Source organism: Tetrahymena thermophila (genome assembly GCF_000189635.1).
Source record: "Tetrahymena thermophila SB210 genomic scaffold scf_8254454, whole genome shotgun sequence".
Classification (NCBI taxonomy): domain Eukaryota; phylum Ciliophora; class Oligohymenophorea; order Hymenostomatida; family Tetrahymenidae; genus Tetrahymena; species Tetrahymena thermophila.
In genome coordinates, this window is record NW_002476233.1 from 68990 (window position 1) to 79928 (window position 10939).

The 10939-nt window shown below is 22.6% G+C and overlaps 4 protein-coding genes across 4 annotated transcripts; 1 reads left to right on the forward strand and 3 right to left on the reverse strand. All coding sequences in view use genetic code 6, as the record gives it.

The window, feature by feature from the left end:
- Positions 1–502: 502 nt before the first annotated feature.
- Positions 503–1750, forward strand: TTHERM_01106160 (transporter protein, (auxin efflux carrier), putative; the record flags this gene model as incomplete). Its single annotated transcript, XM_001030277.2, has 1 exon — positions 503–1750. One exon carries the CDS (start codon positions 503–505, stop codon positions 1748–1750), a length of 1248 nt encoding a protein of 415 aa, XP_001030277.2.
- Positions 1751–2014: 264 nt separating this feature from the next.
- Positions 2015–4531, reverse strand: TTHERM_01106170 (hypothetical protein; the record flags this gene model as incomplete). The annotated part of the gene is made up of 3 exons (XM_001030278.4): positions 4023–4531; positions 2563–3969; positions 2015–2501 (listed from the first exon to the last, which is right to left on the reverse strand). Exons 1-3 carry the CDS (start codon positions 4463–4465, stop codon positions 2015–2017), a joined length of 2337 nt encoding a protein of 778 aa, XP_001030278.4. The 5' UTR covers positions 4466–4531.
- Positions 4532–4923: 392 nt separating this feature from the next.
- TTHERM_01106180 (dynein assembly factor 1, axonemal-like protein) lies at positions 4924–6405 on the reverse strand (the record flags this gene model as incomplete). Its single annotated transcript, XM_001030279.1, has 1 exon — positions 4924–6405. One exon carries the CDS (start codon positions 6403–6405, stop codon positions 4924–4926), a length of 1482 nt encoding a protein of 493 aa, XP_001030279.1.
- A 685-nt stretch (positions 6406–7090) lies between these two features.
- Positions 7091–10641, reverse strand: TTHERM_001106189 (hypothetical protein; the record flags this gene model as incomplete). The annotated part of the gene is made up of 8 exons (XM_012799573.1): positions 10410–10641; positions 10290–10359; positions 9515–10143; positions 9382–9452; positions 8885–9324; positions 8108–8822; positions 7947–8055; positions 7091–7881 (listed from the first exon to the last, which is right to left on the reverse strand). Exons 1-8 carry the CDS (start codon positions 10591–10593, stop codon positions 7091–7093), a joined length of 3009 nt encoding a protein of 1002 aa, XP_012655027.1. The 5' UTR covers positions 10594–10641.
- Between the last annotated feature and the right edge of the window lie 298 nt (positions 10642–10939).

Genomic DNA, 10939 nt, shown 5'->3' on the forward strand with positions numbered 1-10939 from the left:
CAAATAAACAAAATTTTTGAATAAAAACAAATATATTTTTTAATTATAACATTTTATTATATGAAATTAAAATATATTACTACTTTTTTGTTTACTTTTAAACAATTAATTTAAATTAAAATGTAACTAAGATATGAATAAATTAATTATTTATAAAATGTAATTCAATCACCATAAAATGTATCAAATGTAATTAAATAATTGAATACTTTTAAAGAAAAGTTTAACTAAATTTATTTAATTTTTCCTAAAATTAGATCATTAATTTTATACAAACATTTTATTTTATAATTATAAATAGCTATTTATTTTATTTAAATAGCTTATAATTATGATAATTTACTGAATTTTTTAAAAAAGTAAGTAAATATAAGCACATTGAAGCATTACTTCTAGCTTTTTTTTTTGGTTATTTTTGTTTAAAGAAAAATACTTTCTTAATAATTATATTTTTAGATTTTTAATTTATTTTAGATAAAAATTAACTACTATCTTGATAAATATGATAGAACAAATTATTTTTGATTCTATAAGTGCTACAGCTTCAATTGTTTTCTAGGCATCTATAGGATTATACCTTTGCCATATTAAGCTACTTGATTAAGAAAAATTAAACTATTTGAGCAAATTAGTGGAGCAAATTTTTACTCCATGCTTAATTTTTTCTTCATTTGTCTAAACTCTTGATATGACATAAATTGAAGAGTGGCTTATCCCTATGATAATTGGTTGCTTGAGTGTTATTTTAGGTATGACTGTTGGTTATTTAGCTAATAAATATATTATTAAAGATAACGAATATGAATCTATTATTATTTTGGGAAGTGGATTAGCAATGACAACTAATATGCAACTCAATTTATCTCATACTCTAAGAGATTACTTAGATTAAATATCTCTTGCTTAAGGTTATGAAAGCCCTATAAATGGTGAATAAAGAGCAGTTAAGTATGTAATGATTAATACATTTATCAATACTGTTATGAGATGGACATTTGCTAAATAGATTCTGATAAACCTTAAAAAAAAGTACGAAGAATAGTCTGTTATAGATTAAGAGTAGAAATACTTTTAAAAGTAAATAGAAATGAATGATGTGAGCTAATCTTTTAAAAGAGTTTACTAAGCTGAGTTATAAGATCCAATTATTAGATCAACTGTTCCCTCTCCCTAACCTAATGAAACAAACAAAAGCGAGGAATCAGCAATCAAAAATCTATTAAAAAACCCACCATTTATGATGTCTCTTTTCTCTGTAATTGTATGTATGATACCCCCCTTAAGAGAAATTCTTATATAAGAAGGTTCAATGTTAAATAGAGCTATTTTCTAATCATGTGCCTCAGTAGGTCATGTAATTTTACCACTGGTACTAATAACACTTGGAGGAAATTTATATATTAGTTATAATTCCTCTTCGGAAAGGTCTAATTCTGAAATTCAGGAATCAAAAATAAGCAAAAAAACCATTCTGTCTATTACTATAATTAGATTATTGATTATGCCTTTTTCTGGTTGGATAACTCTATATTTTTTTAATTTATTCAATTTAGTAAACGATCCTGTCTTACACTTCATAACAATAGTAAGCAATGCAGTACCACCAGCAATTAATTTACTTATAATATCAACACTTTACTTTCCAAAAACTGCTAAAGAAATGTCTAAAGTGCTTCTTTGTGGATATTCAACAAACATCATTACTTTACCAATAGTTATATCTATATTTTTTGATAATTACTTTACATGATTTATCTATTTTTTTTTTGTTTGTTAACTGTTAAATAATTATCTCAATTTGGTAAAAATAAAATCATTAATTACTTTAAAATTTAAATATTTTTTTATAACTTGATTTTTTTAAATTATTTTTTTGAAATTGAAAAAATGAAAACAAATCTTTGCTACAATATAAACAATACAAATAAAAATTGATAATCAAAAATTAAAAAAACACAAGTTTTAATATTTAGCAATATTATTTTTTATTATTAACTTAAATTATTATGACATCTCATTAAATTAATAGAACTTCATTATTTATAGCTTCTTAATTTAATTGCTAAATATTGAGAAAATCAAATATTTTTTCTTTAGGAAGATCTTTTAATAGCAAAGAAAGGTTTTTCAGTTCATTTAAATCTTTTTTTATCATTTTTTTATGAAATTCCATAAAGTTTTCAAGAAAAATTAGATTATCAATTTAAGGATAGTTACCAATTAAAATGATTAAATTTATTATATCAATAATATTTTGGCAAGGTTCAATATATTAGAGCTATTTGGTAACAAATATTATGAATGCATCTAAGATACAAACATTAATTTTATTCAAATAAAAACTCCTCAGCCTTCTGACTGCTATAAAAATTGATTGAATAGACTAACTTTGTAAGATAAATTAGTGATAGCATTTCATATAATTCCAATGATGAAGCTCTAAACTCAGAAATTTATCTTAAATAAATTCAATATAAATCTTTAACTTGATTTTATTATTTCTATTTTTTTAATTTAATTTAAATTTTATAATTTAAAATAAGAAATTAATTAATTAATTACTTCAGGCTCATACAGTTGAAATACTATTAAACTTTAGATCCAACAGAGAGTTATTTAATTTTTTTAAAAATTTCTAATTTGGTATTCTCTTCAGATTAGTTTGATATGCTAGAATCACAAACAATAACAATATCTCCAATAACTTAATCTTTGCAGACAATTTTATAAAATAAAGAACCTACTATTTAAAAGAATACAACACCTAGTTAGCATTCCTAACTAAACACATCTATATTATCAATCATGTTAGCAATTTAGATATAGGTTTCTTAAGATATAGAGTTATAGCTTAGATACTCAAAGACTTTTTATGTAAGAGAGTTATATAGAGCACTATTAGCAACCCTAAACAATTTTTAGTCTAAATATTTACTTACTTCTAAATTAATTTAATTATTATTCTAACATTTAGAATTTATTTATTCTGTATTTTATGAATTAACTTCATTAGATTTTGATTCCTCTGGTTCATTCTATTGGCTTTTAAATAATTAATTTGACTAATTAGAATTAATATTAGATAGAATCTTTAAATTTTCCTACTAAGAAACTTCTTAATCAATATTTATTAAAATAACAGACCTATCTTATATGAAAGAAGTGTTTTTTGGAGTTTTATCATAATCAGTTATGACAATTGGCTATTTAGAATTTTAATCGTCTAAAATAATTTCATCTCCTTTAGCTTACTTATTTTAACTTTAAGATTTACTTTTTAATTATTTATCTTATGAATTTTAACTTTCTTAAGTAGGCTATATTTTATTAACTTACTTAATTTAAGATTCATTATTTTATACAGGTATAATTTCATTTAAAGATAAACTGTCTAAAGTTTAATTAGATTAATTTTAGTTTTATTCTTTTTGCTTTAGTTCTTAAATTATTTGGATAAATTAACTATGTTAATCTTTATTTTAATCTGTTTGATTACCTAATTAATTTGTTTCTCTTTTTTTAAATAACATTTCTTCCTTAATCTAACTTTATTTCTCACTTTATGTTTCTTTTGAAATGTCTTACTAAGTTTAATTATATTTTATTTTATTTGCTTATGAATCCAAATCAATTAAAATCAATTGTTAAATATCATTACTCTTTTGTTTTTTGATTAACTTTGAATTTTAAAAAGTCTATTTTTGCTTCCTTTGCTTTCTTTATCTCTTTCTGATATTTGGCTATTTCAAGCTTTCTTAATTTTAATTTTCAGGTAGTTTTTTCATAAAATTTTGAAATTCATTCGTTTTTTTAAGTGTTTAAAGCATTTTAAAAATTGCTTGGTTTTTTGCTTAAAATTTAGTTATTCCAACTCCCTCTTCTTATAAATCCTTATAAGTAAAATCAACAACTTCATTCTAACCCTGCTTATCTTTAAATCTGAATTTAAAATTAGGTATTTTTGAATAGCTAGTTTTTATTGATAAACAATGTTTAATTAAATAAAATTTAAATAAACTTACTTTTAAAAAACTTGCAGAAAATATAAGTAGTTTACTAAGGGATCATAATAGTCTAATTTAGAAAAATCCAAGCTATTGCTAACTTCTTCACCTTAATCATAATAATCTTCCTCATTTACTTCAAAGTCTTAATTTAAGCATTTTTAAATAAATTTCTCACAAGCTATTTCTCTTGATATCTTTTTAATCAAATCACTACCTTAACAAAAAGTTTTTTCGTTTATAATAACTTATGATATGTATCCTTTGTCAGACTAGTTTTTTTCTGTGTTAATAAATAATTAAAGACCTACGTTTTCACAATATTCTTTAACTATTGAAACAAATGACTTAAAATAGTTTATTTCTTATTTTAATTGTTTTATAGGATCGCTTTTAATGTTAATATTTAACTATTTTCCATTAGTTATTTAATAATATTTATTTTTCAGATATTATTCCATTTTTTTTTATTTCAAGTCAAGCAAATTATATTTTTAATTTATAAAATTTTTTAATTTGAAGTTTATTTATTTAAAATAAAAACTTCTTTTAATTAAATTTGAAATCTTTTGAAATTCTGTATGGTAAATTATTAGTATGATATTTAAATAATATATTTTTAAATTAAAAAACTTAATTTGAGCTGTTAAAATTTATTAGTAAATAAATCATTTAATATATTACAAAATTTGAATATTTTTCATTTTAAAATTTCAAAAAGAAACCATAAATTAAAAAATTCTAAATAACTTAAGTTTATGCTTTATAAAATAAATTAACAAAAATATTTTTGAATTAAATAATTGAAAATTAATTGTAGACCCTTCTTTGAATATTTAATTAATCAATATCTATCTCTACGTATATATAAATATTAGTATATTTTATACATAGGTAATTTATTTATTAGTTTAATCATTCATTCAAGATCATCTAAATAATTTTACTCAGACTGTTATGCTGAATTAGATTAAGTAGATGTTTCTGATTAAATTATATGAATGTCTTCATCATTTTCATCTTGAGTTTAGTTACTATATTTAATTATATTTTCAAACCTTTTTTCTTGGATTTTTCTAAGATGGTCTGGGTTTTCAGTTTTAAATTATTCAACTTTTTATTTTACCAAATTTGTATTTACTAGATTTGTAAGATCGATAGATTCCTTACCTATTTTTTATGCAATTTACTAAATTGTCTCTTCCAATTGTTTAATTAAATTATCTTCATCAAATTCTTCCTCTCTATTTGTACCTAATAATAAAGAACTCAACAATTTTTCAATATCATCTTATTAAATTAATGATGTATTATCTTATGCTTTGAGTTCAGGTATATTATCTTACATATTTTCTTTATTTTAAGTATTTTATGATTTTTGTAATTGAGTTTCTTGAATTTTTTTCTATCCTTCTTTCATCAAACGCAAAGTGTACTAAATGTCCTCTTAAAGGGCTCTTTCTTTTTTTAAATTTTCTTCTAATTAATTAACTAAATATGGGTCACTAATTTAATGAGCTCTGTTAAGCTTCTTCTTTAGGGTTTCAATTTCAATTAAGCTTTTCTTTAAATTGTTTTCAAAGAAGATAATTCTTTTTTACTTAACTTCTGCATTTTTCTGTTAATTTTAAATTTATTCTAACCTTTTTGCTTCTTATTTCTTATCATTTATGTCTTTTAATAAATTTTGCATTTATTCTTTTCCTCCTTCAGCAAAGGCTTCGCTTAAAATTCTTTCTTCTGGAAAAATCGGTCTTTCATCTAAATAAGTCAGTTGTTTGAGAGTTCCAATCATCTTTTTGCGGTAGTAAGGAAACTCATGAGTATAGTCATTTCCTTATAAATAAAGAACTTTTAAGCTAGGCATCTAAGTAAATATTTCATCCAATATTTTTGGATCGTATGCTATAAAATTATTTTCTAAGCCAAGGCAAGAAAGGGATGGTAAATCTTTAAGCTTATGTATACTTTCGAAGTCTTTTAACTGGTTAGACCCTAATGATAAATTTTCAAGTTTTTTTAGTTAATCCAATCCAGAAACTTTAGATATAATATTGTGTGAAATATTTAATGTTATTAATTCCTTATTTTCTTCTAATCCTTCAATTTCTTTAATAGTATTGTGCTACAAAAAAAGATGCTAAAGTTATTTAAGACAGGATAGTCCAGTTATTTTTTAAATCATGTTATTTTCTAAATAAACTGTCTTTAAATTTATGAATTTATCTAAATTCTCAATTTAATAAAACCCTTTATGGTGCAAATATATTTTATTATTCATCTCAGGATATTCATAAAGGCCGTCTGCCTCGCATATTTTAACTAAGTTCTGTAAGGTCATTAAGATTCTATCCTTATCATCTCTATCTAAAACTCCTTATAACTTTCTAATCGTGGCCATTATCTCTTTTTTCTCCAAAATTTTGCTGGGCTAATCTAAAATAAATGAATATTAATTAATCTTTAAACAACAACAATTTTAATAAATTAAAAATTAGTAAATTCCTGCAGGCCTTTTAAAGTAAATATTATTATTTAAAACTTTTAAGAGTTTCAAATTTAAAAAAAAATATATATTTATAAATATTAAAAATAATCAACCAAATTCATAAGAACATTTTTTCTATATAATTCATTACTTTTTCTAAAAATGTTTGACTGTTTTATTTATTATATTTCGATTGATTTTTTGAAAATATTTTACAAAATTTTTATAATTTTTTAACAAACATTTATTTAATTTGATAATTAAAATTAAAGATATTATTAATTAATTTAAGATGTAATTATGTAAAAAAAATTATATTTATTTTTTAATTTGATGAAAATTTTTTATTTCTTTCTTTCATTTTTTCAAAGATAAAATTAATTTAAAGCTGTTTATTTAAAATAAATTAGAAATCTATTTTATTAAAAATATACTTGAAAATATAGTTTGAAAATGAAAAAAAATTAACTTGCCATAACAAAAACTTAAGTAACTGAAATAATAACTCTGACATACTTAATAAAATAAAACTAATGTTTAGAATTTTTTGTTTGTTATTAATTATTTTTTATATATATAATTTTTAGGATAATATTTATCAAAATTCTTCAAGCATGTTTGTTTGTCTTAAATATTAAATATCATCATCGCCAAGTTTTACCATCTCACCATCATCTCCTAAAATATAGTTACCTTTTTCATCCATTAAGAACCCATTTTCATCCAATTAGTATACAACTTCTTCTTCTTCCTCATATTAAACTTATGGGCCTTAGTCTTAGCTTTAAGTGTCTGCCTATAAGGATTCTCTTTCTTCATTACCTTATTATACATTTGATGACAAAACATACTCAGCTCTATTCTCTACAAAAAATTACTAATCAGGCTATTCTTAATTTTCTTAAATTTGGGAATCAGTTTCATTAACTTTTTTATTCGACTATTCTAGTTCGTCATCTTCTCCTTATATTTCATCATCATCAATGGTATCATCAGCTTTAGCAGGATGGGGAGCACTTACAATACTTTAAGGCTTTTGCTTTTCTTAACTTTCTTTTAAGTTTGATTATCCTTGATTTTCTTAAGCTTATATAGGCTCCTCCTTTTAAGTATTCTACTAGTTTTCTTATTTAATCTTTATAGATTCCTAATCTGGAGGTTAAGTTACAATAATACTGTAAGCCAAGTCTCTAGAAGAAGATCTTTAATCTAAACTTTTTTAGGAATCACCTATATCGTTAGTTTTCTATGAGCTTGTTTCTTTAATTTCTTAATCATCAAGTAAAGGAATATTCTTATGAGAGCCACATAAACTCTCATAAATTTATTTATTATCTTCATCCTTGAAGCTAAGATCATGAACATTGACTTCTATTAGCTGATCTTTTTCTTTTAAATAAAATAATATTTAATTTCTAATTAATTTAAGAATAGAATTTGTTTATTTATTTTACTCAATTCTTAAGATTTTCTCATTGCTTAAGAGGCAGTCATTTTTTATGGAGATGTGAGTGGTGATATGTTATTAAACTTTTTAGATTTTGTATCAAACACAAATGTTTCCTTTAATTAAATTAAATATTAAATAAATGATTTGACTAAATAAATATTTTACTCCTTATTCTTCCTCTTCAATAATTTCATTTATAGGCTAAGATTGTGTAGAGATCTTAATTTAAGGTTAATTATTGCTGACTGTTGATTAAGTCATCTTGATGTCTACTTAATTATCATTTGATTCTTCAGATTGTTCTTTGTAGCCTAAACTATTTAAAATTTGTTCATGTGAAGTACCTGAAGTAAGTGAGACTTCTGACTGTAAAAGTTCATGAGGCAAGTCTTATTAGTTTTATGATTGCTATACTTCATATTAACTTTCTGTTTCTTTTGGTAAATTGGCTAATTTGCTATCTTACTTTTAATAATTATCAATAAAGCTCTATATCCCATCGTAGTTTATTTTCATATCATCAAAACTTGCTTTCACATCACCTCCAATATCATCTTACTTTTTTCTTTCAGGCATCTCTTAAGAAAGCTACTTGGTTCTAAGAGATATGTCATCAGTATTTTTTGGAATTAAATTTGGGTTTGTCTTATTACCACTAACCTATTATGGTTTATCATTATTTTCGTCTACTTCAAATGTATTCGAAGAAAATTTATTAATAAGCTCTTCAACATTTTCCTCGTGTTACTTATATTTTTGTAACCATTCTTGGTCTTAATTTTAGTTTTATTTATTTTTATCTTCATTATTTTATCCACCAAATGTAATAGATCTTTACATTTCATACTCCAAGTCCTTATTATTATTTTGCATCTTATACCTATTTAATAAAATTTAAATATTTTTATAATAACGAATGATTTATTTAAATAAACTGATTACTCGAAATCACCTTAATTGCTAACTTTTGAATTCATCATAGAACCATATGTATCAATTTCAACTAAATCGTTATCTGAAGACTGTTATCTATTCTTAAAATCTTAATACATTTAGAAATTGGAACCATCATATACTCCACCATATTCCTCTCCATATGTTGCTTGTCTTCTAAAAGACCCCTTGCTAGCTTCCATCATCATTTATGGGTTTGAAAGAATTAATCTTCTGAGCTCTTCTATTTGAGTGCTTGTTTCTCTTTAATATTTAAAGAACTTTTCTTTAAGGTCTTTATTTTCTCTTTCCAACTCAGAGGTAGGAGCTTATTTTTACAAAGAAAGCTCCTAAATACTCTTCTGCAATATCTCAATTTACTTTTAATAATCAGTTTGATCTTTAAGTATTGATGTATTTAAGCTTCTTTCTTAAATAGAAGAGTCTATCTAGATATTTAAAATAAAATATATGATTAATCAACTTAACTAAAAGGTTGGCTTTACATCTTATTTCATATCTGTAATAGATTTATTTAGTTTTTCAAACTCCTTGTTGATATTCTTTAATTTCTCATCTATAAAATATTTAAATACTTACTTAGCAAGATAAATTACAAAATAAATTATTTTTATTTACCAAAATTCTAATTAATTATCTGAATTTGTTCCTATTAATGGGCTTCTAAGAGTTATTTTAATTATTTTAACTCTGATTGAACTTATAATTGCTCTGCTTCTAATCTTTTTATTGTCATTTCATCAACTCCATCAACTTTATCATTTGATCCATTTCCTTAAGAAAAGACTTTGATTTACTACTCAATCAACTATAGTTTATTTTCATATTTTTAATTCATCTATTCTAATATCTATGACATTTTACTGTCTTTCTATTAGATATTATCTAAAGTAGTAACAACTTGCTATTTGATATCTTCATCTAATTGCTTTTTAAGATTTTCTACATTTTATTTAATGTTTGTATAGTTTTAAGTAAGCTCTTCTATTTACTAGTTATTTCCTATAACACTATGGATTTCTGATATATCCATTATTGTATTATTGCCTTATGATTGAAGTTCTTGCTAACTTTAAAAGCTTGTTTCAAGCTATTCTAAACGCTTGTGAGATGTTTTGAGTTGTTCCTCTAACTTTTAATTTCTTTCTATCAAGATTTTATATCTTTCGTTTACTTCATATGAAACTAATTCCTTCACAAAAGACGCGAGCAATGGATTTTCTTTTGGGTTTTCATAAACTCTAGAGCTATTTAAATAAGATTATATATATTTTAAATTTAATTCATAAAAAAATAACATTTTATTATATATTTAAACCAGCAATTTAAAATGTAAAACTAAATATCTACTCTCTTCAAAAAATAAAAACAAATTTTGCTGTATAATTTTTACCTAGAAAGACTTGTGTTTGATTAAACAGTTGAATTATAACCACTAAATGGCCCAACTTAGCTATCTTTTCCTGTTATAACATTTTTTTTAATTTTTGTTAAAAAAACTTTATATGTTTACCTAATATATGAAGTTCTATTTTTTTAATCATTTCAGGAGTATTTATGTTGATACTTCTACCCCCTCCTTATGGCTAAGAAGGAGCAGCAGGATTAGCCTATTCTTATTTTTAAGGAGGTTTAAAAGGTGGATTTTAAGGAACTTTTTTTTGTTCAAAGATTGGCTTATGGCTTGACTTATTCATGAAATTTTTAGTTTAATTTAATATAAATCTTTTGAAAATTATATACTTTAATTCAAGCAAATTGTTAATTAAATAAATAAATAAAAACACAATCATAATACTCTCATATCAGATTTTCTTTAATATTGACTAAGAAATAATAAAGTGCTCTATTTTCAAGTAAAATAAAATAATCTCTTCATAAAAACACATTCTTGCACTTATTTTAAAGTATGTATTATCATTTTTAAGTTGTATCTTTAAATGATATTTTGCATGAAATTTTAATGTTTATTTTCTTATTTTCTACTCCTTTCTATTAATTTTCAATAATATTCATATCAATAAATTATTTAATAAAAAAATA